Here is a 25575-nt window from a genome sequence, read left to right as displayed (position 1 = left end):
CCCCTATAGTCTCTAGATACCACCATTTCTCAGTTAATACAACACAGTATGAAGGACATGGTACCTGAAACCTTTCAGACAATACGACTTACGAGAGGTAATGTGAGCGCCTGAGTTCAGCATGGCCACATAAATTCCATCTTCCTCCTCCTCCTCCTGATCACTGTCTTCATTATCGGTTATATTAATCTGGAAAGAAGATCAAGCAGAGCACATCTTTTGGTGATATTATCCATAAACACACCAGTGTAATGTGAAAGAAAAGAGCTTTTGCCCTGGGGAAAAAAAGAGTCAAATCCTTTTCTTTCAGTTCTGGGTAAAATGCCCTCATTTCATATTTTGCAGAGGTTCATTTGCCCTCAGTACTAATGCCTACTGATAAATTCCTTAAAATCCTTCTAAGGCGAAAACAGAGGCAGGATAGTAGTAGTGATATATGAATCTAACTCTGTTTACTCTGTATGTGTGTGCGTGCATGTGTGAGAATCAGTTTCCAATTGTGAAGTATGCATGGCGGGTGGATGGAAGGTGTGGACAGTAACAGATGAAAAGAGGGTCTGTGCGGCACTGTGGAGTAGACCAGAATGGCCAGGGTGCAACCATCTTTGGAGGGCTAATTGAAAATAGTAGACCACTGAGTGCATGCTGCGTGTGCACAGGAGACTAGAGGACCGGTCACACAACTGCAGGTATGTTAGCTGGGTCTGCCTTACTATCAAAGCAGAGCTATGTGCTTATTCTATCCTGCTTCTGAAAAAAACATTAAAGCTCTTGATTTTACAGTGTCCAAATTAACCTCAGTTGGAGGAGTTTCAGGCCCAGTGTTTGTAGTAACAATGTCCATAGTCTTTTCACCGTATTTATATAAGCAGGAGGATATATTAACTTCTGCCAATCTCTGACCAGACAAAGCAGAGTAGGATTACAGTCAGTTTTGGTTGTCCTCCACAGAAGAAGCTTGTATTCCTTCAAGGCCTGATTTTCAGTAAGATGTGTATGGAAATATATGTCTCCGTTGCACATACACAAATGTCTGATTAACATGCACACACTGCTGTGTAGGCATCCATCTAGCAATCATTAGTGCACAAAGCAGGACTCTCTAGAGGTATCTAGAGTCTTGCATCTTAAGGAGCTTCACAGTAGCTTGAACTCCCTGGGACCTGTATTACTAGCATGTGCCTAAAGGACACAACAGAGTCCTCAGTAGTCATTGATTAGAGACTTGAATGCTGAAAAGGAATATTAATCCCCTGCATTTGATTTCTGCCTACACAACAAAGTCCCTACCAACTTGAAAGCAGGAATTTAACAGTGTGCTCCATAAATCCTGCAGTTTGCAAGGAATCACTGCAAGCAGATATGCAATCAGCAGAGAGTCTTTGACTGAAGAGCTGGCCTTCTGCTCCTGGGTCTCTCTGCTTAACTTCCCTAGGATTATGCGGGGTTCAGAGTGAAGGCATGGGGTGAACTTCACCCAGTGAGCAGATCAAGAGGCACCAATCTGGGCCATCACTTATCACCGCTGACAGATCTTTGTAAAGTATAGGGAAAAGGGAAAATAAATATGAGAAATTTTGGGTTTCTCTGGGGGAACCAAGAGAGCATCTTTTCCCGCTGCAGCTGTGTATGGCAATCTCAAGAATGTTAGATCCAGTGCCCCGTGTTCCCTACCTCCTCCAAACAGTAAACACAATTTAAGGAATATGTCCAGGTCATCTGTCCCCATGAACAAAGCACTGGCCCTGTATGCTATGTCCATCTAATGTGTTTAGCAGTTTAAGAGTCTTATGCTCTGGCAGAACTTCCCCACTGTTCAATTGGTTCCCCCTAGTTTGGGGACATAGGACATCACTGCACTGATGTCTGACAAAACATGTATACGGAAGCCCTGAAATGAGACTTTTCCAGAATACAAAGTAGCTATAATCTGGGTTAATATGCACAATTTGTGCTAACAGCAGCATTAAACTGCAACCAGGGGGCTCTGACAAGTTCCATGGCCCACTGACCCTGTGATGAGCAACATGAAGCCACGATTTAGAGACATGACTCCTGAGGATCTGTGCAATGTGGGCCTAGAAAGGAGTGGAGTTTTAAAAACACTGAGTTCCCCTTCTGTGATGTTGGAGGCCTGCAAAAGGGAAACACTTCCCAGTTGTTTACCCTTAGCTTTGCAACCAGTAAGCACCTATGGATACGTATTTAATAGAGAATGCCCACAGGGAAGGCAGGGAATGGAGCTCTTGGAGTAGCTTTGCTAATTGCCTCTGGGAGATGGAGGGAGCAACCATTAACTCCTGGTACTTATTCATTATGGATCAATTTTTGATGAAGGAAATCCCACGAATCACAGAAAGCCTAAATGGGAGATATGATTAATGTAGACTTTTCTATATTTTCAAGAAACCCAAATTCCCTTCAAAGAGGACTGTGGCCATTATATAAGTCTTAGAAGCTCTTCTGACTGATTCAATGAAATTATTGTTTAAGTAAATACATCTTTTCACTTCTCTGGATTTTAGGGGGTGAGTAGCTTGACATAGTGCTGCTTTTCAGGAAAAGTTAACAAGTTTCCTGTAGTTGGGAGACATGGGAAAGCTGAGCAAATTGAGAAAAGTTTTACTTAGATCTGTTTTTCCTAGAAAATTCCCTTTGTAAACCTTGGGTGAAGTCATAGTTCCATTACAGTCAATGGCAAAACTCCCACTGACTTCAATGGGGCCAGGATTTTACTCTATTACTTTAAAGTCTTCGAGGCTGTCCTGATGAAATGGCTTGGCATTTAAGGGCTTTAGGTTCAAAACTGGATAGAATCCTCCAGTGACCTTGGGGAATACAAATATGAGACATATTCAGCCCATCTGAGGGTTTCTGCTTGGTATTACTTCTAAGGCAGAAAGCTCTATGGTCTCTCTTATCTCCTTTTACATCAAAGAGGTATAGCTCTGTAGACTTATTAGTGAAGGAGGGACCCTTTACTTTGGAATGGAGTTGAAATACAATTTTAGCCCTTCTGGCACACACTGTAGGACTTTTTGTGGGTCTTTCCCCTTTCCTCCATTTCAACCCAAAATTTTGTTTTGTTGGCAACGAGTTTGGCAATTAGAGGGAAAGAACTTCTGCTAGTGTCAACCGAGGGGCTGCCTCAAGAGGTCTGTGAAGATTTGAAACCCTTAGCTTGTAAATTAATAGGCAAGGTCTGCTTACCTGAGTCTGCACCCTACAGTAGTTGGATAGTCTTAGCTCAAGATGCAGCAGGCAGGTTAGAAATGAAAGGCCTCTAAGACACTGGATACTACCATGTGATTTCCTTCTTTTCTAAACCCTTCGCGTGCAGGGTTGGTTAGCCCAGCCATGGACTCGGAAATGTTGCCTTTTATTTTTTACCTCCTCAGTCCAGCTTTCCCTAGGTCTGAATCGCTCAAGGTAGAGAACTTATAAACCTCCATGTGACCACTGCCACCTGTCATTTGGGGGACCACTAATCTAGCAGTGGGCCTAGTCTGCCTCGGGACTGAGATCTGGGCACATTTGGCAAAGAAGAGAAGTCTCCCCATCTGCTGGGTTTCAGAGGGCAAATCTGGGCAAATAATGTTACTGAAATAACATTAGATGTGGTCTAAAACAAATAAAAGGTAGATAATATGCCTTATTCTTCTCTAACTTATCTCAGTGTAACTCAGTGGCATTCTCTCCTGTTTTATACTGGAGAGAAGAATGAAGTCCATTTGGAGTCTCAGAAGTAGGAAACATAGTTCTATTTTCACCATTGCTCCCTTAATGAAGAATCAGGCCTATTTCCTCACAATTTGATTTTACTTTCACTTCTGCTAAGGTTAAATGCCCCCTTTTAACATTATATGGTCGGGTATGGCTTTCTTTCAGTTATCCACTCTAACTGGCTAACTAAGCTTTATGTAGAGTAGTCACAAAAAAAAATTAAAAATCACACTGATAATTGAAATGTCAAAGCTGTTTCTTTTTTGCAGGGTTTGAAACTGATTTTTTCATTTTTTCTAAATTTTTAATTTTTGTAGCAAAATTGTTATCAGGACCATTATCAAACAATTTACAGCCATTTTGATGAGTTTCAATAATGTCTTCAATAAAGATTTCAATTTAAAACATAGTAAAATTAATGAAAAATGAAACAAAAAATGAACTTTTTTTTTTTTGCAAACTTTTTCATTTTCAAGAAAAGGTATTTTTCCATAAAAAACAACAAAAACACTTTGGTCAAAAAATTCTGACCATCTCAATGGTTGAGAAAGCCTCTTCTGGCTAGATCCTGTACAGATGTGGAGTGTTCCACATCTATGCACAGGCAAACAGCGATGAACTGAACAAAAGAAGCACAAGGGAATCAGATCCTGCATTAATGAAAGCACTACTGGCTACCACCACACTACACCTGCCTTGCAGACTGTGAGGGCAGCCCATAACAAAGCACCTCATTTACATGCTGATGATCATGCCTAAGGCCTCTTCACATCACAAACACCTCACTTTTTTTTTAACCCTGTATAGAGACCAAGGAGAGGCACTGGAGCGCAACAAGTCTGTACTCCCTTTTGTGCATTGCACAAGGACTTGGAAGAATCAAACCTTTCAAGTTTAAGTTAGGCCTTGGACAATGCATTGATTGAACACACACGGTTAATTCAATTGTTTCTTATCTGTTGGGCTTGATACTACCCATTATCCTGTTCCTTGATTAATCATTATAAAAATGGCATTTACAAACAAGGTTGAAAAGTCAATTATTTTTCAGTCTCTCCATAGTGTAATTAAACTTCTTCTGATGGTAGTTTCCAGAATCCCATGTGCTTCTGGCTCAGTTTATTGTACTTGATCAAACTGGCATTTTTTAAAAAAATGTAACATTCAATGGCTTTCAAACCTCAGCTATTCTTTCTACATATAATTATGGAATTCTTCATGCTACATAATAGCCTCCAAATTTCCCTGAAATGTGGCAATTATGAAAATGCACCATGGAACGAATCCTGAAGTCATCATTAGACCTAGGCAAAATATTTTTAAACTTTTTTTACTGAAAAATGCAGAGTTGGGTCGACTGAAGCATTTCTCAAACTCATGTTGACTTTGGTGAATTGTTTCAGTCAAAATGAAAAAAAGAAAAAAAAAGGGAAATACTGAAATGAATGCTATTCAAAAATTTTGTACAAATGGAATGGGATACTGGGAATACAACAGGCATCCCCACAGCTTCCTCCTTCTCAGTTTTGTGCGTCTATCCTTTCATTTCCTTTGCTTTTATAGAGATGAAATATGCCTCAAAATAGAAGTCAGTCTCGAGTCAAAGAAAACACCTTGCTTGATCTGAAACAAATCTTTTCCAACTTTTTTAATTAATCAAAAATTCAGAAAAATGTTGTTTTCAGTTTGACCTGAACTCCAATTTTTTTCCCATAACAGGCAGCAAACCAAAACATCGGTTATTTGCCCATCTCTAGTTGTCATTCAGTTTTTACACAATTCTTATGTAAAATTCTCATTGACTCTTTCAGTGAGAGGTTTACTTTAGTAAGGAGTGAATAAAAACTGAGTTATAACATAAGAAATTGACTCCATAATATGACATTAAGCTAACTTTAGCAATATACTGGAAGATTTAAGATATGCTACGTATGGAATAATATGGAGCCATTTATTCATGCTGTGGGCTTTCAAAAAATCACATATTGTCAGGGAAAAATTAATAAAAATAATGTAATATTAGCCACCAATAAACCCCACAAAAGGTAATTCATCTTGTTTTTTTGTGGGCATGAGGAGCTGTCATAAATATAAAGGGAAGGGTAACCACCTTTGTGTATACAGTGTTATAAAATCCCTCCTGGCCAGAGGAAAAATCCTTTCACCTGTAAAAGGTTAAGAAGCTAAGGTAACCTCGCTGGCACCTGACCCAAAATGAACAACGAGGGGACAAGATACTTTCAAATCTGAAGGGAGGAGGGGGAGAGGCTTTTGTCTGTCTGTGTGTGACCTTTGCCGGGAACAGATCAAGGATGCAAGCTCTCCAACTCCTGTAAAGTTAGTAAGTAATCTAGGTAGAAAATGTGTTAGGTTTTCTTTGTTTTGGCTTGTAAATTTGCTGTGCTGGAGGCAATGTATATTCCTGTTTTTGTGTCTTTTTGTAACTTAAGGTTTTGCCTAGAGGGATTCTCTATGTTTTGAATCTGACTGCCTGTTAGATTATCTTCCATTCTAATCTTACAGAGTGTTTCTTTTATCTTTGTTTTGTTCTCCTAATAAAGTTCTGTTTTTTAAGAATCTGATTGGGTTTTTAGGGATCTAAAAGATCCAAGGCTGGTTTGTGCTCATCTTATTTATTCTCAAGCCTCCCCAGGAAAGGGGGTGTAGGGCTTGGGGGGATATTTTGGGGGAAGAAGTCTCCAAGTGGTCTCTTGAATGGACCAAAAAACCTTGAATGGAATCCAAATATTATATGATTTTATCTCTTTTGCAAGCCTGTTTCCAAGCTGCCAATTTGGAGTTGGCTCAGAGGTGGACAGGTTTTTGATCTACATTACTGGTAGGCCATGTTTTCCTTGTCCCCAAGCCAGAGATACTTTGAATATGTATACAACAGTATCAAATGAAAGAAGTCAAGCATGGTAATGAAGCACTAGGATTGTCACTGTGTCACAGTTGTTGGACATTTCATTTGTTTAATGGCAAAGAAGCAGCTGGCTTCTGTAATCTCATCCAAGCTGTAAACAGAGGACCCTGTATGCAAAACCAGCAATTTCCCACTAAGATTACCCTACATTATTATTAGAAAATAAGCATTATCTGCTAGAACAAACAGACAGGCACTTCTTGTTCATATTGTCTCTAACTACTTTTCTCACAAAAATATGGGGTCAAATTCTGCCTTCACTTACACCCATACCAGCCTAGCTGATCCATATAAATAGGCTGAGATTAAAATAAATTTTTTCCATAAAAACAGAGACTTTGATTAAGCAGTAGAGATGAAAATCCAGTTTAACCCACAGCTTTCCATTTGAAATAAAGTAACAGTCTTGCAGGCTGAATTCAGAACTCACATATTTTCCCTTCTATATTTACAATTACAGTACAGTCCTGGATGCAACAAACACATGCACCTAAACTGAAAAGAGAAGCTTGAAGCTATCATCATCCTTGGGTCATCATGTAAACACAGAACAATATGGATAAGGTAAAGGAGCAGCATGGAAGAACCTCAGGTGTGAAAGGCAACGTATAAAGTATTTTAAACACATCTTTCCCATTCAGACCAGGGATAATCTGGTCTATTTGACTAGTATTATTCCAGTAACTTACTCCTTTCCCCTCCAAAGTCACTTATTTCCATGGGATGAAAACAACCAAAATAGAAAAAAGAGACAGTATGCAACATAAGCACATACAGTAAGCGTGCTTAAAATAGCAATTCCAGACTAGATATATTACTGGCTCCAGCAATATTCCCTCTACTTAAAATAGAGACTACAGCTAAAACTGGTCTCTCTCTAGAACTAGAATTAATCACCCAGTCTCACTTTGAATGTTGGGCATACCTTTTTTTGCTTTTTGTTTATGTGGACAGCTCCATTTGTTTTGTATAAAAGTATGGACATTTCCAGGAAACAGATCTCATTGAAACAAAACTGAAACTCTGCAATAATCCACAGAATCAAATTCTGTGTGCTGTTTCACTGTTATTTCATTGAGGTTCCATATGACAGCATATTGACATAAATGCCAATAACGGCTGTTTGAAATGATTGTGCTGTGAATGGACATTCTGTTTGTCACTGGCTCCTTCAGGAGTTTGGCTCAAATTAGTTTGGTTTTCATTCTAAGCACACAGATTCCCAAGTTTACACCCCCTCATCTCTATAGATTTATTTCTGCTACAGAAAGGAATGGAAGGCACAAACAGTGCTTATTTCCAAACTCCAGTTGTAATGAACTTTTCACAGCAGACCATTTTTCTGGGCTGTTCTTCTGTTTTAAGATATTACAATGTGTTCCTTGGAAGAAGGGAACACAGTAGAGTTCCCTTAAATCCTAATATAAATTTATGCAGTTATAGTGTGCCTGTCACCATACTATCCAGGCACAAATGCAAACTTTAGCTCAAAAGGAAGAAAACTTTTCAGTAGGCTTTCCTCAAAATTTTTGTTTACCAAAGGGGACTATATAAGCTTTTTCAGGCTCTTGGGCGGATACCAAAATAGTACGTACATGACGACAAATCTATGATCAGTGTTACAAATGAGATACTACTAGGTTAAGAGATGACAGAGTCCTACTCCTTATCATACTAACCTTTTGTACTCTTTTGAGCACCTTCAGCACTATCACTGTTTATGTCACTTCCATGTTTGTCCTTGGGGATTCAACAATGGGTGTGCCAGGCATCGTTTTGGTGTGAGAATCAGGGGGCTGCAGGTCTGGTAGCCTTGGCTGATATATAAAAAGAGGGCCAAATTCTGTTCTAACATCAGGACCATCAAGGGGATGCCTCTAGATTTACACCCGAGTGAGTGAGAACAGAATTTTGCTTCAATATGCTTTTGTAACAAGGGTTATTCTTTTGCAATCAGAACAATAGTACTAAAGTTTGCATAGCTGGCAGATGAGGTTCTAAGCTATGCATAGCAGACATTTTCTTTACCTCTTTAACTGGTAGCTATTCAACTGAGGCAATACCATTTCTGTGACAAATCAGTAAATAAAACTGGTAGAACTGATTAAGTGCACAGCACAGTGTACTGTAGTAGCTGTGGAAAAAGCTGTCAGTAGCAAAAAACCAAACCAAACCAAATCAATAAACCTTGATGTTACTGAAAGAATCCTGTTTGTAGCCAAAGAAATCTGGCAGCTGAATTAGGACACAGATGTTCTTTCTTATACAGGGAATCCTCTATTTCTCTAGGGAGAGCTGGTATTTTAAACATGCTCTGTTGTAACAATTTTTCAAAAATGGTTGAGGTCTATGCTGTGTTTTTTGCCACTCCTTCCCTATGCCAAACCTGTAGAAGAAAGCATAAATCTCATCCATTTGGGGTTGTGGTTCTGGGATGTAGAGATTATATACTTAAACTGAGGTCTCTAGGGGTATGTCTACACTACAGAATAAGGTCGAATTTATAGAAGTCGGTTTTTTAGAAATCGGTTTTATATATTCGAGTGTGTGTGTCCCCACAGAAAATGCTCTAAGTGCATTAAGTGCATTAACTCGGCGGAGTGCTTCCACAATACCGAGGCTAGAGTCGACTTCCAGAGCGTTGCACTGTGGATAGCTATCCCACAGTTCCCACAGTGTCCGCTGCCCATTGGAATTCTGGGTTGAGATCCCAATGCCTGATGGGGCTAAAACATTGTCGCGGGTGGTTCTGGGTACATATCGTCAGGCCCCCCTTCCCTCCCTCCTTTCGTGAAAGCAAGGGCAGACAATTGTTTTGCGCTTTTTTTCCTGAGTTACCTGTGCAGACGCCATACCACGGCAAGCATGGAGCCCGCTCAGGTAACCGTCACCATATGTCTCCTGGGTGCTGGCAGATGCGGTATGGCATTGCTACACAGTAGCAGCAACCCATTGCCTTCTGGCAGCAGATGGTGCAGTACGACTGGTAGCTGTCCTCGTCGTGTCCGAGGTGCTCCTGGCCACGTTGGCTGGGAGCGCCTGGGCAGACATGGGCGCAGGGACTAAATTTGGAGTGACTTGACCAGGTCATTCTCTTTAGTCCTGCAGTCAGTCCTATTGAACCGTCTTATGGTGAGCAGGCAGGCGATACAGATTGCTAGCAGTCTGTACTGTACCATCTTCTGCCGGGCAGGCAAGAGATGAGGATAGCTAGCAGTCGTATTGTACCATCTTCTGCCGGGCAGGCAAGAGATGAGGATGGCTAGCAGTCGTACTGTACCATCTTCTGCCGAGCAGCCATGAGATGTGGATGGCATGCAGTCCTTCTCCACCGTCTGCTGCCAGCCAAAGATGTAAAAGAAGAAATAGACCAGATTTGTTTTGTACTCATTTGCCTCCTCCCCCGTCTAGGGGACTCATTCCTCTAGGTCACACTGCAGTCACTCACAGAGAAGGTGCAGCGAGGTAAATCTAGCCATGTATCAATCAGAGGCCAGGCTAACCTCCTTGTTCCAATAAGAACAATAACTTAGGTGCACCATTTCTTATTGGAACCCTCTGTGAAGTCCTGCCTGAAATACTCCTTGATGTAAAGCCACCCCCTTTGTTGATTTTAGCTCCCTGAAGCCAACCCTGTAAGCCATGTCGTCAGTCACCCCTCCCTCCATCAGAGCAACGGCAGACAATCGTTCCATGCCTTTTTTCTGTGCGGACGCCATACCAAGGCAAGCATGGAGGCCGCTCAGCTCACTTTGGCAATTAGGAGCACATTAAACACCACACGCATTATCCAGCAGTATATGCAGCACCAGAACCTGGCAAAGTGATACCGGGCGAGGAGGCGACGTCAGCGCGGTCACGTGAGCGATCAGGACATGGACACAGATTTCTCTGAAAGCATGGGCCCTGCCAATGCATGCATCATGGTGCTAATGGGGCAGGTTCATGCTGTGGAACGCTGATTCTGGGCTCGGGAAACAAGCACAGACTGGTGGAACCGCATAGTGTTGCAGGTCTGGGACGATTCCTAGTAGCTGCGAAACTTTCGCATGCGTAAGGGCACTTTCATGGAACTTTGTGACTTGCTTTCCTCTGCCCTGAGGCGCATGAATACCAAGATGACAGCAGCCCTCACAGTTGAGAAGCGAGTGGCAATAGCCCTGTGGAAGCTTGCAACGCCAGACAGCTACCGGTCAGTTGGGAATCAATTTGGAGTGGGCAAATCTACTGTTGGGGCTGCTGTGATGCAAGTAGCCCACGCAATCAAAGATCTGCTGATATCAAGGGTAGTGACCCTGGGAAATGTGCAGGTCCTAGTGGATGGCTTTGCTGCAATGGGATTCCCTAACTGTGGTGGGGCCATAGACAGAACCCATATCCCTATCTTGGCACCGGAGCACCAAGCCGCCGAGTACATAAACCGCAAGGGGTACTTTTCAATAGTGCTGTAGGCTCTGGTGGATCACAAGAGACGTTTCACCAACATCAACGTGGGATGTCTGGGAAAGGTACATGACGCTCGCATCTTCAGGAACTCTGGTCTGTTTCAAAAGCTGCAGGAAGGGACTTTCTTCCCAGACCAGAAAATAACTGTTGGGGATGTTGAAATGCCTATATGTATCCTTGGGGACCCAGCCTACCCCTTAATGCCATGGCCCATGAAGCCGTACACAGGCAGCCTGGACAGTAGTCAGGAGCTGTTCAACTACAGGCTGAGCAAGTGCAGAATGGTGGTAGAATGTGCATTTGGACGTTTAAAGGCGCGCTGGTGCAGTTTACTGACTCGCTTAGACCTCAGTGAAACCAATATTCCCACTGTTATTACTGCTTGCTGTGTGCTCCACAATATCTGTGAGAGTAAGGGGGAGACGTTTATGGCGGGGTGGGAGGTTGAGGCAAATCGCCTGGCTGCTGGTTACGCGCAGCCAGACATCAGGGCGGTTAGAAGAGCACAGGAGGGCACGGTACGCATCAGAGAAGCTTTGAAAACCAGTTTCATGATTGGCCAGGCTACGGTGTGAAAGTTCTGTTTGTTTCTCCTTGATGAAACACCCCACCCCTTGGTTCACTCTACTTCCCTGTAAGCTAACCACCCTCCCCTCCTCCCTTCGATCACCGCTTGCAGAGGCAATAAAGTCATTGTTGCTTCACATTCATCCATTCTTTATTCATTCATCACACAAATAGTGGGATGACTACCAAGGTAGCGCAGGAGGGGTGGTGGAGGAGGGAAGGAAAATGCCACACAGCACTTTAAAAGTTTACAAATTTAAAATTTATTGAATGCCAGCCTTCTTTTTTTTGGGCAATCCTCTGTGGTGGAGTGGCTGGTTGGCCGGTGGCCCCCCCACCGCATTCTTGGGCGTCTGGGTGTGGAGGCTATGGAACTTGGGGAGGAGGGCAGTTGGTTACTCGGGGGCTGTAGTGGCAGTCTGTGCTCCAGCTGCCTTTGCTGCAGCTCAACCATACACTGGAGCATACTGGTTTGGTCCTCCAGCAGCCTCAGCATTGAATCCTGCCTCCTCTCATCATGCTGCCGCCACATTTGAGCTTCAGCCCTCTCTTCAGCCCGCCACTTACTCTCTTCAGCCCGCCACCTCTCCTCCCGGTCATTTTGTGCTTTCCTGCACTTTGACATTATTTGCCTCCACACATTCGTCTGTGCTCTGTCAGTGTGGGAGGACAGCATGAGCTCGGAGAACATTTCATCTCGAGTGCGTTTTTTTTTTTCTTTCTAAGCTTCACTAGCCTCTGGGAAGGAGAAGATCCTGTGATCATTGAAACACATGCATTTGGTGGAGAAAAAAAAAGGGACAGCGGTATTTAAAAAGACACATTTTATAAAACAGTGGCTACACTCTTTCAGGGTAAACCTTGCTGTTAACATTACATACATAGCACATGTGCTTTCGTTATAAAGTTGCATTTTGCCTCCCCCCACCGCGTGGCTACCCCCTCAACCCTCCCTCCTCCCTGTGGCTAACAGCGGGGAACATTTCTGTTTAGCCACAGGCAAACAGCCCAGCAGGAATGGGCTCCTCTGAGTGTCCCCTGAAGAAAAACACTCTATTTCAACCAGGTGACCATGAATTATATCTCACTCTCCTGAGGATAACACAGAGAGATAAGGAACGGATATTGTTTGAATGCCAGCAAACATACACTGCAATGCTTTGTTGTACAATGATTCCCGAGTACGTGTTACTGGCCTGGAGTGGTAAAGTGTCCTACCATGAAGGACTCAATAAGGCTGCCCTCCCCAGAAACCTTTTGCAAAGGCTTTGGGAGTACATCCAGGAGAGCTGCGAATGCCAGGGCAAAGTAATCCTTTCACATGCTTGCTTTTAAACCATACTATACTATAACCATGTATAGTATTTTAAAAGGTACACTCACCGGAGGTCCCTTCTCCGCCTGCTGGGTCCAGGAGGCAGCCTTGGGTGGGTTCGGGGGGTACTGGCTCCAGGTCCAGGGTGAGAAACAGTTCCTGGCTGTCGGGAAAACCGGTTTCTCCTCTTGTTTGCTGTGAGCTATCTACAACCTCATCATCATCATCATCATCTTCTTCGTCCCCAAAACCTGCTTCCATATTGCCTCCATATCCATTGAAGGACTCAAACAACACGGCTGGGGTAGTGGTGGCTGAACACCCTAAAATGGCATGCAGCTCATCATAGAAGCGGCATGTTTGGGGCTCTGACCCAGAGTGGCCGTTCGCCTCTCTGGTTTTCTGGTAGGCTTGCCTCAGCTCCTTCAGTTTCACGCGGCACTGCTTCGGGTCCCTGTTATGGCCTCTGTCCTTCATGCCCTGGGAGATTTTGACAAAGGTTTTGGCATTTCAAAAACTGGAATGGAGTTCTGATAGCACGGATTCCTCTCCCCAAACAGTGATCAGATCCCGTACCTCCCGTTCGGTCCATGCTGGAGCTCTTTTGCGATTCTGGGACTCCATCATGGTCACCTCTGCTGATGAGCTCTGCATGGTCACCTGCAGCTTGCCACGCTGGCCAAACAGGAAATGAGATTCAAAAGTTCGCGGTTCTTTTCCTGTCTACCTGGCCAGTGCATCTGAGTTGAGAGTGCTGTCCAGAGCAGTCACAATGGAGCACTCTGGGATAGCTCCCGGAGGCCAATACCGTCGAATTGTGTCCACAGTACCCCAAATTTGAGCCGGCAAGGCCGATTTAAGCGCTAATCCACTTGTCAGGGGTGGAGTAAGGAAATCGATTTTAAGAGCCCTTTAAGTCGAAATAAAGGGCTTCATCGTGTGGACGGGTGCAGGTTTACATCAATTTAATGCTGCTAAATTCGACCTAAAGTCCAAGTGTAGACCAGGGCTAGGTCACATCATGGCCTTCTGCATCAGTAGATGGCAGACATAGTGTACCTTCTGTAAAGGTTTGTGTATGTTTTTGATTGTTGTGAAAGTTGTTTCAGAGTTTCTGACTCACTCTTCCAGCCTTGGGGTAAATGTTTATCAGGGTCTGTGGATATCTTTTGCATAAAATCTAACTAAACTCAGCCACATTACACTGAGTGTCATTCACTCTCATTGTCCCTTCTGCATCAATGACGTCAAAGATATGTTTCAGTGTGTTTGAATAGATTATTTCACTTCTTTCATTCACTTTCTGTCTCATACCGGAATTTAGAACTGGCTGGAGTTTACCACGTGAATGGCATAAATCCTCAAACAACTCTACTCAAATAAGATAAATGTAGTACCTTTCTTTTTATGTCTGTCTAACAAGGATTGTGGTCTTTCACGTCTTCCTCTAGCCTATAAACCAAACCATGTTGACTGATATTTTGCCAAAACCTAAACCTAAGCTTTCTGAGCCCATTGTATTACTATTACATTTTTCCACCTCACTGTCCATTTAATTTTCCAACACTTAAATATATTGAAGAACTCTGATCCCTGAGCTACTTTGTGAAGTTGACATTTATTATGGACTCTTTGTTTCCTATTGCTTAGCCAGATTTTAATACACAACAGTATTTCATCCCATACTCTGTTAATTGTCTATTTTCCTTTCCTCAGAAACAATTGCTGTTTTAGGGATATACATACTGGGGCAAATTGAAGCTTCATTTGTAAACGTATTGTGCTTGCTCACTCAAGGACTGAATTTGGACAACTATATTTTAGAGAGATGCATTATTTTCTGCATATTGTCTTTAGTTCAAACCATCTCATATTTTAGTTTCTCCTGAAGCGTGGACTCCATGTGGCCTACGAGATTTACTGAACTTAGCTGTGTTATAAACAAATCCTAAAGAGAGGTAACGTGCATTGGTTCATAGCAGAAATTCTTGACGTATGCCAACCCATTTCCTGTTAGTAACATAATTGCGCTCTTTCCTTAAAAGAATAATGCCACTAAAGCTCTGCTGCCTAAATGTAAAATATTGTACTTGGTGAATGTGCTGACAAAGTGGGCTATTTAATTCCATGAATGGTTAATGATAATGCACTGCAGTTTACATATGGCAGAATCCCAGGACCCAACACTTAGCTTTAGTTGTGTGCTAGGTGCCTCTGCAGAGAGAAAGGAATCTTTCCCCATGCTTCCTCCCTGCAAGCAGTGGAGCAGATGCAGAACCACTCTGTGGAGGCTACATCAGCAAAAGGATTCTAACTCATTGGTAGGAAGCTCAGAGGTGGGCATGTTCTCTAGCCCAACCTTACCCTTGCCTTACACACTGCCACACAGAGATTCGTCACGGAGCTTGGATCTATGCAGCACAAGGGATGCACAGCCTCTGCACAGACCATCAACCTCTCAGTTCTGTCCCCCACCCTCTGCCAGAAGATCTCTCCCACCTGCAGAAGTGGAGGCTGCATGTTCCCCCACAGTGCCTTTTCATTTGAGTTGTCCATGCTGCATGAGATGCAAGCAGTTAGTTTCATAAATATTCTCTTTCATTAAATACCACCCATAGCTCTATGTTGTAACCTAGCAACCAGGCATTTTGGTTCTAAAAATTGTTCTTACGCTCCACTTTGCATTAATGTTACTACTATTTATACAATCTACTGTAACCCCCATTTGGAGTTTGCCAGTTCCTAAAACCCCATACTGAGCCTTTAGGTGGTCCTATCCTATGGATTACAACAATACCAGCTACCACCAGCCCTCTGTCACCATTTCTCAGAATACTTGGAGTTAGGAATGGACTAGAAACTCCTGCTGAGGCCAGTAGGGAGCTTTTTGCATGGGGTGATATGGACAAGTAGTTTGCTGGGCCAAAGATGAGCCAGGGCTGCTCAGCCCTTCCGTCCAAGGGGATAGCCTGACTCAGAGATAAAGAGATTAGGTTTAGGGTTTTTTTGAGCTTTTGGGAACAGAGAGAGAAGCAAAACAGCCCAGGGATCCTCTGATTAACTCAACCATCCACAAAGGGAGTCTTTGAACTGCTTTGGGATCAAAAGTGTATGAGTTAGGAAATTCCAGCCCTGCAGAGACCAGTGTCCAGAGTGACAGATCCAGCTTGACTTCTGAGAGCCAACTGAGCCCTCCACAGGATTCCCAGACTAGGGAGCCAAGAGAGGAACCTGCTCTACCCAGGAGAGAAGACACTGTAAGAAAACACTTTGTTTGTTTTAGGTGGCCAACATCCGCAGCACTGCCACACTCATCTCTGGAGCTCACCTTCAGCATACCCTCTGCCCGGGAAGGTGCCAGGGAGGGATCTGGGGGTTGGGAAGAGTTGGGAGTATTGGGAGGTTGGAAATTTGTTGATTTTTGGATGTGTTAGTATTTTTTAGTTAACCCAGCACTTGTCTTCCCCAAATACTGTTTTCTTGCTCCCAGTAAAGCCCCCCATTGTTATATTGTTATTTGGGAGGGAGGGTGTTATTTCTTTGCTGGGGTCTGTGTTGATTGGTTTTTTTTGGTGTACTGGGTTTTATACTCCTTGCCAGCGGTGATTACATTATTCATTTGCCCAAAGGACAGGACCCTTTGTGTCTTGGGCACAAGGAAAAGTCGCCTGAGGTGGAGACACCAGGCAGCACGAAAAAGAAGTCAGGACCCAGCCCTTGCGAGTAGAGGGAAGAAACCACTTGAAGTAGCAAGAACCAGGGAGGAGGCTTGAGCCATACCTTGGGGAAGGAGCTAGACAACAATGTAATATACTCAAAAATTATTTATTATCCATCACCCCCTCTCCCCCCGAGACCTATATGAGCACCTGGATAAATGAATGAAGAAATTAGCTTCATAAAATTGCTTACATGCACATGGACAGAATCAGCACTGCTGTTCATCAGTATTATCTATTTAAAGTGTTTTACTGCCTTCTAATTTGAGTTTGATTTTGTTTGTTCACACCAGCAAGAAAACTCACAGTTTTCCTACATGATCTATTTTAAAGTTATTGTCCTCTTGTTATGAGAAAGATAGGACAGACACTCTGTTGATGTTAGTGAAAGTCATTAAACACTGAGTTATAACCAAAGGTAAAATGTACTTAGGAATCTGTTTTGTTTTGGCTTTCACAGCCAGAACCGCTCTGGGGAGCGGGCAGAGTAAGTTAAAGAGGTGGAGCACCAGAGCAACAGTTGCTGGAGGCACTCTGCCTACAGAATGCTGAACTAGACAGAAGGCCTACAGGGTTGCTAAAAAGGAGAGCACCCCAAGGCAATTCCTACCCCTCTGAACAATCCTCCTGGCCATGACTCGGGGATTGTGCAGCAGTGCTACATGTGCTAGCCATCCTCAACCCCCTCATGCTCAGGCAGGAGAAGCATTAGCATTCCTGCGCCCTCTGCATGGCTGTACAAGGAGAGGGGGAAAGACTCTAGTACCTCTCTTCATTCAGCCCTTTCACACTTGCATAGGAACAATTAAGATTTAGATCTAAGGCTCAGATCCTCAAAGGTATTTAGGTTTCAGAGTAACAGCCGTGTTAGTCTGTCTTTGCAAAAAAGAAAAGGAGTACTTGTGGCACCTTAGAGACTAACCAATTTATTTGAGCATGAGCTTTCGTGAGCTACAGCTCACTTCATCGGATGCATACCGTGGAAACTGCAGTAGACATTATATACACACAGAGACCATGAAACAATACCTCCTCCCACCCCACTGTCCTGCTGGTAATAGCTTATCTAAAGTGATCATCAAGTTGGGCCATTTCCAGCACAAATCCAGGTTTTCTCACCCCCCCCCCCCCCACAAACTCACTCTCCTGCTGGTAATAGCCCATCCAAAGTGACAACTCTCTTCACAATGTGCATGATAATCAAGGTGGGCCATTTCCTGCACAAATCCAGGTTCTCTCACTCCCCTCCAAAAACCACACACACAAACTCACTGTCCTGCTGGTAATAGCTCATCCAAAGTGACCACTCTCCCTACAATGTGCATGATAATCAAGGTGGGTCATTTCCAGCACAGATCCAGGCTTTCTCACACCCCCCCGGGGGGGAACACACACACACACACACACATAAACTCACTCTCCTGCTGGCAATAGCTCATCCAAACTGACCACTCTCCAAGTTTAAATCCAAGTTTAACCAGAACGTCGGGGGGGGGCGGGTAAGAAAAAGCAAGGGGAAATAGGCTACCTTGCATAATGACTTAGCCACTCCTAGTCTCTATTTAAGCCTAAATTAATAGTATCCAATTTGCAAATGAATTCCAATTCAGCAGTTTCTCGCTGGAGTCTGGATTTGAAGTTTTTTTGTTGTAAGATAGTGACCTTCATGTCGGTGATTGCGTGACCAGAGAGGTTGAAGTGTTCTCCGACTGGTTTATGAATGTTATAATTTTTGACATCTGATTTGTGTCCATTTATTCTTTTACGTAGAGACTGTCCAGTTTGACCAATGTAAATGGCAGAGGGGCATTGCTGGCACATGATGGCATATATCACATTGGTGGATGTGCAGGTGAACGAGCCTCTGCTGGAAATGGCCCAAATTGATGATCACTTTAGATAAGCTATTACCAGCAGGACAGTGGGGTGGGAGGGGATATTGTTTCATGGTCTCTGTGTGTATATAATGTCTACTGCAGTTTCCACGGTATGCATCCGATGAAGTGAGCTGTAGCTCACGAAAGCTCATGCTCAAATAAATTGGTTAGTCTCTAAGGTGCCACAAGTACTCCTTTTCTTTTTGCAAAGGTATTTAGGTGATTTCAATGGGAGTTAGGTGCCTAAATGACTTTGATGATCTGGGCCTAAGAACCCAAGGCTCACCTCTTGTAGGAAAAAATCTGCAGGGAGGGAAAGTACCTCAGAAACATAGTGATCCCTGACTGTAAGTCTACTCAAACATGCACTAGGGGACATACTGACCTCTAGCTGAGCCTATGATCCGGGAGCTGTATAGTTGGCATACTTGTATCAAGCACAGTTAGCTGGATCAAGTTTTAGGCCCTACATATTTAGAAAAGCCTTCTTCCCCCTTACTGGTTTTAAGTTTTAGAGTAGGTGCAGGGAAAGAGTTCTCCTACTCCTTCACACTGGTGCTTCTGCTGCTTTGTTTTCTTTTCCATTTTTTTCTTATAACTTCACATCTCCTAATAAGATCTGTGATCTCAGGTAAAGGATGCCAGCTTCCACAATGTAACCAGCATCCGTTTTCCTGGTGAGCTAGAAGTACTTGGCCTGAAGCTGTGCCAAACAAATCAGAAAGCAAAAGACCAGTATTTAAGATCAGTTATTTTGATAAAAAATAATAATATTTTTGAATGAAGCTGATCATTTTGATGATTTTGTTGACACTGAGGGAAAACCATCACTTGGAGATGCTTCTCACAGTAGTCTGTAGTCATAATTTACTGTAATACTATGCTGACTTTCTAACTTCTAATATCTCTGCTTACACCATATGGCTTCTTATCAGGCTGCTGGAGGTAACAAATGCAGCAATGTTGTTGCTTTTCAGTAATACATAAGCACTGCTTTACTGGTACACATAATTTTATCTTTCAAATACACATTTTGTCCACATACACTACATATTATCATCTTTCCCACAGCATGGTTTTAATTTCCTCAGAATGTGTTCTTGTTATTTATTTATTAATAGATATGGTCATTCGATATGTAATTGCCCTGCTTCCTCTCACTTATATTGCTGTAAATCAGGAATGCCTCATTATGACTTAATGAATTATGACATTTATTCATTATTTATTTATTTGTTGTGCAACTCAATTGTGACACACTGGTATAAAAGTAGAGAGACAGAAGAAAATCAGACCCTTTGCCATTTAAAAGTTAGTGGTTGAGGATTAAACACCCATGTTTCCGGTGATATGTTCACAACAGCCTACAACATGCCTTTAGCACACAGTTTGCTAAAAATCCCAAGCACTACCATACTTTCTGGGAAATTTAAGAAAATGAAATCTGTTCAAATTTTAATGGGAGCTGATAGGAAATATATCACCATGGTCTGGCTCACAAAAGAGATGTGATTAGAAAAGAACAAGGAATATGAGATATAGAACAAATCACAGCCCAAATCCAATGATCTTAGGACCAGTTTGAGGAAATATTGTTCTTAACACACTACTCACAGCATATTAAACAACAACAACAAAGCGAACAAACAAAAAGTCAGCAATGGATACACTACCTTGGCCTCAAACTAAAATATTAAAACACCAGCACTAAACGAGTCTGGCTTTCCTTGAAAATATGACATAGCGATAACAAACATCTGAACTACCTACCCATGTATAGATCACCTCACAAACTCTGAATATAAACTGACTCACATGCATAGCTACCTAATACTGATTTACAAACTGCTGCACTGCACCGCGTATCAGCAGAACAATAGGCTGTGATCCCTCTTTACAGCACTACTATAGCAAGGCAACAGTTTAGGTTAAGACCAGCTCCAGCTTTCTGTTTAAAGCTTGACTGTTCTAAGAGCTCTACAAACTATACAGTTAATCAGATTGCCTTGAAATTTGGTGAGCCTCATGGCGACATGGGGTACGGCCAGTGATCCAAATCTGGGGCCATTTAATGAATAGGCTCCTAAGATACAACCCCTGAAAAACAAAACAGCTGTTTTTTAAAGTTGATACATTCTGACAATGTTCTTTTGCTCACAATTAGAGATCAAATCATTATACCTGGGTTTCAAATGCTCGAGGGCTACCCCACTAGAGTGTATGGCACCAACCAGCCCTTGGGGGGGAAACAAATTAAAACATGATTTGAAAAAGCGTTTGCATCTCCAATTAGTTGTGCTGAGGCTCACATGCCTAAGGGATTACACTAAACATGCATAGAAAGAGGGTAACTATTTGGAAAACTACCTTTTTATCCCAGGATGTGGGTGGCTCTGAGAATATATTTCAGTCACCAAATCTGAGCACAACCCCAGGCACTGTGGAAAAAAAAGCAGGCATATTTCTCCAATATGCCTCTATCAAAGGAGGCGTTTTATTTTGGGGAAATGTATTCTGAGTACAGCAGAATATTTAGAAGGCTCTTAAACTTTTTTTTTTAAATCCCTACACAAGCAAATGCTCATTGGGAAGGGTGGATGACTGGGTGCAAGAGTAGGTGGGAATAGGGGGAGAGGAGTTGGGGGTTCAGGTGATGGGCAGGGGGACTAGTATGAATAACAGGGGATGGGTGGGACACTAGAAAGAGGGCCATGGGGGTGAATGAAAGGGGGACTCAGGAGAATAGGAGCAGGGATGCTTATCAGCCCCACATTCCTCTCCTGTGCGTCCACCATGATCATCTACAGGAGTGTGATGACCCCCTCCTTGCCCCACTCCGGTGAGTCAGGTTCTTGGAAGTAGCTTGCCTATCTGGGGTGGGGAGGTGGTCTGAGCTCCTCTCCTTACTCCCCTATGTGAGCTGGGATTTGGGGTAATACAATAATACAATATTATCATGGAATGCCAGCTCTGCTGTAGCTAAGGTTGGGAAGCCTTTCCTGTTTGAAGAATGACTCTTCTAAGTGATCTGAAATCTGTGGGCTTATATAGACTGTCTTGAAATTGTCTATGCCTCCTGGCAGTACAGAGGGTACTAGGAATAAAGGGACCAGTCCAGTGTGCAGTCTGGGCTACATAACCAAGGTAGTGTGCAGCCTTCCAGTAAGCTATTGCCTGTGATATGCATATATACATGGCAATATAGGGCTCAATACTGCAAGGAGCAATTTCTTATATGTTAATAACTTCTACAGACGCAACTAATAGAAAAAGGGGATGGGAAAGGGGACGTGGAAATGTTGGCAGAGGAGCTATATGTTGTGGGGAATGATGGAGGAGGGGGTGAAAAAGGTGAGAGATCAGTCTTTTCTCAAACACTTAAAGTTACTATAACAAAGTCTGCTGCAGTTTCCACGGTATGCATCCGATGAAGTGAGCTGTAGCTCACGAAAGCTCATGCTCAAATAAATTGGTTAGTCTCTAAGGTGCCACAAGTACTCCTTTTCTTATAACAACCATGTAATAAAACGGTCAAGGTTTTGAGGCATAGATCATGGATGAGATTTCTCTCACCAGCCCTGTCAGCAACTACAAAAGAATGGCCATACTGCATCAGATCAATGGTCCATCTAGCCCAGTATCCTGTTTCTGATACTTCAGAGGGAATGAAAGAACAAGTCAATTGTGAGTGACACATCCCCTGTTGTCCAGTCACACTCCTGGCAGTTAGACGCTTACGGACACCCATGAACATGAAGTTCTGCCCCTGACCATCCTGCCTAATAGCCATTGATGGACTTCTCCTTCATGAACTAATCTAATTCTTTTTTGGATCCAGTTATACTTTTGGCTTTCACAACATCCTATGACAATGAGTTACATAACTTAACTGTGCATTATGTAAAGAAGTAGTTCCTTTTCTTAGTTTTAAACCTGCTGTCTATTAATTTCATCAGGTGACCCATAGTTCTTATGTTATGTAAAGGGGTAAATAACACTTCCCTATTCACTTTCTCCACACCATACATGATTTTATAGACCTTTACCAGATCCCCCTTTAGCCATCTCTTTTCTAAACTGAACAGTCCCTATCTTTTCAATCTCTCCTGTTATGGAAACTGTTCCATACTCCTAATTATTTTTGTTGCCTTTGTCTTTACATTTTCCAATTCTAATATCTTTTTTGAGATGGGAAAACTAGAACTGCATGCACTATTCAAGGTGTGGGGAAACCATGGATTTACTTAGCAACAATACGATTTTTTTCTATTTTATTAGGAACTATTAAGAAAGGCACAAATACCATTCTGTTAGCTTTTTGGATTGCCACTGCGTGTTGAGCAGATGTTTTCAGAGAACTATTCATGATGACTCCAAGATCTCTTTTTTGAGTGGTGACAGCTCTTTAGCCCCCATCATTTTGTATATACAGTTGGGATTATTTTTTCCACCGTGCATTAATTTGCATTTATCAATATTAAATTTCACCTGCCATTTTGTCACCCTGTCACGTCAGTTTGCTTTGTAACTCTTCACAGCCAGCTTTTGACTTACCTATCTTGAGTAATTTTGTATCATCTGCACATTTTGCCACCTCCCTGTTCATCCCCTTTTCCAGGTCATTTATGAATATGTTGAACAGCACTGTTCCCAGTACAGATCTTTTGAGGGAACTATTTACCTGTTTCCATTCTAAAAACTGACCATTTATCCTACCCTTTGTTTCCTATCTTTTAAGCAGTTACTAATCCATGAGAGAACCGTCCCTCTTATCCTATGACTGCTTAGTTTGCTTAAGAACCTTTGGTGAGGGACCATGTCAAAGGCTTTCTGAAAGTCCAAGTATGCTATATCTACTGGATTACCCTTCTGTACATGCTTGTTGACTCCCTCAAATAATCTAATAGATTGCTGAGGCATGATTTCCTTTATAAAAGCTGTGTTGACTCTTCCCCCAGCAAATCATATTCATCTATTGTTTGGTAATTCTGTTCTTTACTATAGTTTCAACCAATTTTCCTGGTATGAAGTTAGGCTCACTGGCCTGTAATTGCCAGGATTGCCTCTTAAGCCTTTTTTAAAAATCAGCATTGCATAGCTATCTTCCAGTCATCTGGTACAGATGGCGAATTAAGTGATAGGTTACATAACGGAAATAGCAGTTCTGCCATTTCATTTTTAATAAGAGTCCTTCAGAACTCTTGGGTAAATACCATCTGGTCCTTCTGACTTATTGTTTAATTTATCAATTTGTTCCAAAACCTCTTCTACTGACCCTTCAATCTGGAATAATTCCTCAGATTTGTAACCTGAAAAGAATGGCTTGGGTGTGGAGATCTCCCTGCAAATCCTCTGCAGTGAAAACTGATGCAAAGAATTCATTTAGCTTCTCCAACAGCTTTGTCTTTCTTGAGTGTTCCTTTAGCACCTTGATTGCCCAGTGGCCTCCATGACTGTTTGGCAGGCTTCCTGCTTCTGACATGCTTAACATTTTTCTTGCTGTTAGTTTTTGTGTCTTTAGCTAGTCGCTCTTCAAATTCTTTCTTGGTTGTCTTATTGTACTTTTACACTTGACTTGCCAGAGTTTATGCTCCTTTCTATTTTCCTCACTAGGACTGGACTTTCAATTTTAAAAGGATGCCTTTTTGCCCCTAACCTCCTCTTTTACTCTGCTATTTAGATATGGTGGCATTTTACACATTGCAAATATTTCAAAGCATGACCATTATCCCTATTCCAGTACACCAAATGTGCAGGAGGTGGGAGAAGTACTGAGGAATCACATAGAAACTCTGTATTCCTGGTTTTCAGACATTTGAATTTTGCTGAAAGCAACATTCTGTAAGGACATGAGCCATCATTGGGCAAACCTGAAGTTTTTTTTCCATTTAATCTTGCATAATTTGATGTGCATTTTATGTACCTGTCTACAACACTTAGGTAAATTTCTGTGTGACTTCCTGTAACTGTCACTTTAAATTGAAAGGAAAAAAGTGAAAAACCAACTCAAAAACGCTATTGTTATCATTTCAATTCAGCTCTTCATAAATGACTTACCGCTACACTCCCACAGTTTTATATATTTTAGCTGAATTACTGCTTTTCATTCTCAATGGTCATATACTATATACACCATTACTACCGGAGATAGAAAAGAGAAAATGGAATCAGTAAAATTAATTTAGCTTTACACACATAAATGCTAATATCAAGAGACCTTTTTACTAAATTACTGAAGGTTCTTCAGTCTTTGGTTGAAGACCTCTCTCTTTTTTAAAGTGTTTGGTTTGTGCTATTCTGTACAACTGAATACTAAGGGATTTCTCTTCTGAGCAAGCTAGCTTTCACAAATAACAATCCTCCTTAGATTTATTTTTGTTGTTTCTCCTTTGACTACTGTTCTTGCTTCCTCACTTTTCATACCCCACACACTACTTTTTTCAAAGACTTCCAAATCTTACAGAGCACTAATTCTGCAGAACAAAATACCCACTGCTGTTTGACAAGCTGTGTAATCACTACAAATTCCTCAAAAGCATCCCCATCATGTCAATAAGTTATTTTGCCAGTCATGTGGAGTCAACATTTTTCTTGCTTCCCCCTCATTAGTTTTTTACTGGGCTGAAGAATAGCGATCCCACAGAGCATTTCTCTTTTGCCTTATGCCAATTATGGTGGCTCAGCTTTTAGTGTACTCAATTACACTACATTCAGTCCCTGATGTCAAAGAACACTCAGAGATCCCCTCGGCAGTACAATAGGTGGTGGAGAAAGTGGAGGGGGAGTCAGGGAAGAACATAAGGGGTTTGCATACCCTTCAAGGCCTAGACCCAGCTCCATAGGAGTGTTTTGTTCAGCACAGCAATATGCAGAGGGCGAGGGAGCCCAGGGTAGGTGTGGGCATGGTGAGGTTGGGCCACAGAATACTCTGTTGCATGTTCCCCATTCCTCTCCCTGAAGCCCACAGCTCAGCCACACTGTGGGTGAAACACACCCCTATGC

At 42.4% G+C, this 25575-nt stretch overlaps 1 protein-coding gene across 1 annotated transcript in view; it reads right to left on the bottom strand.

Annotated features, from left to right (window-relative positions):
• The window catches only part of BANK1 (B cell scaffold protein with ankyrin repeats 1), a 298828-nt gene that overhangs the window by 62331 nt on the left and 210922 nt on the right, over nucleotides 1-25575 (bottom strand). The window contains exon 9 of the mRNA XM_073340798.2: nucleotides 93-189. Coding sequence (XP_073196899.1) covers nucleotides 93-189 — 97 coding nt within the window. The remainder of the gene's footprint in view (nucleotides 1-92; nucleotides 190-25575) is intronic.

The sequence above is a fragment of the Lepidochelys kempii genome, chromosome 4, assembly GCF_965140285.1.
Source record: "Lepidochelys kempii isolate rLepKem1 chromosome 4, rLepKem1.hap1, whole genome shotgun sequence".
In the NCBI taxonomy this organism is placed as follows: domain Eukaryota; kingdom Metazoa; phylum Chordata; order Testudines; family Cheloniidae; genus Lepidochelys; species Lepidochelys kempii.
The sequence above is the reverse complement of the archived record's forward strand: the minus strand, read 5'-3'. Positions and strand labels throughout refer to the sequence as shown.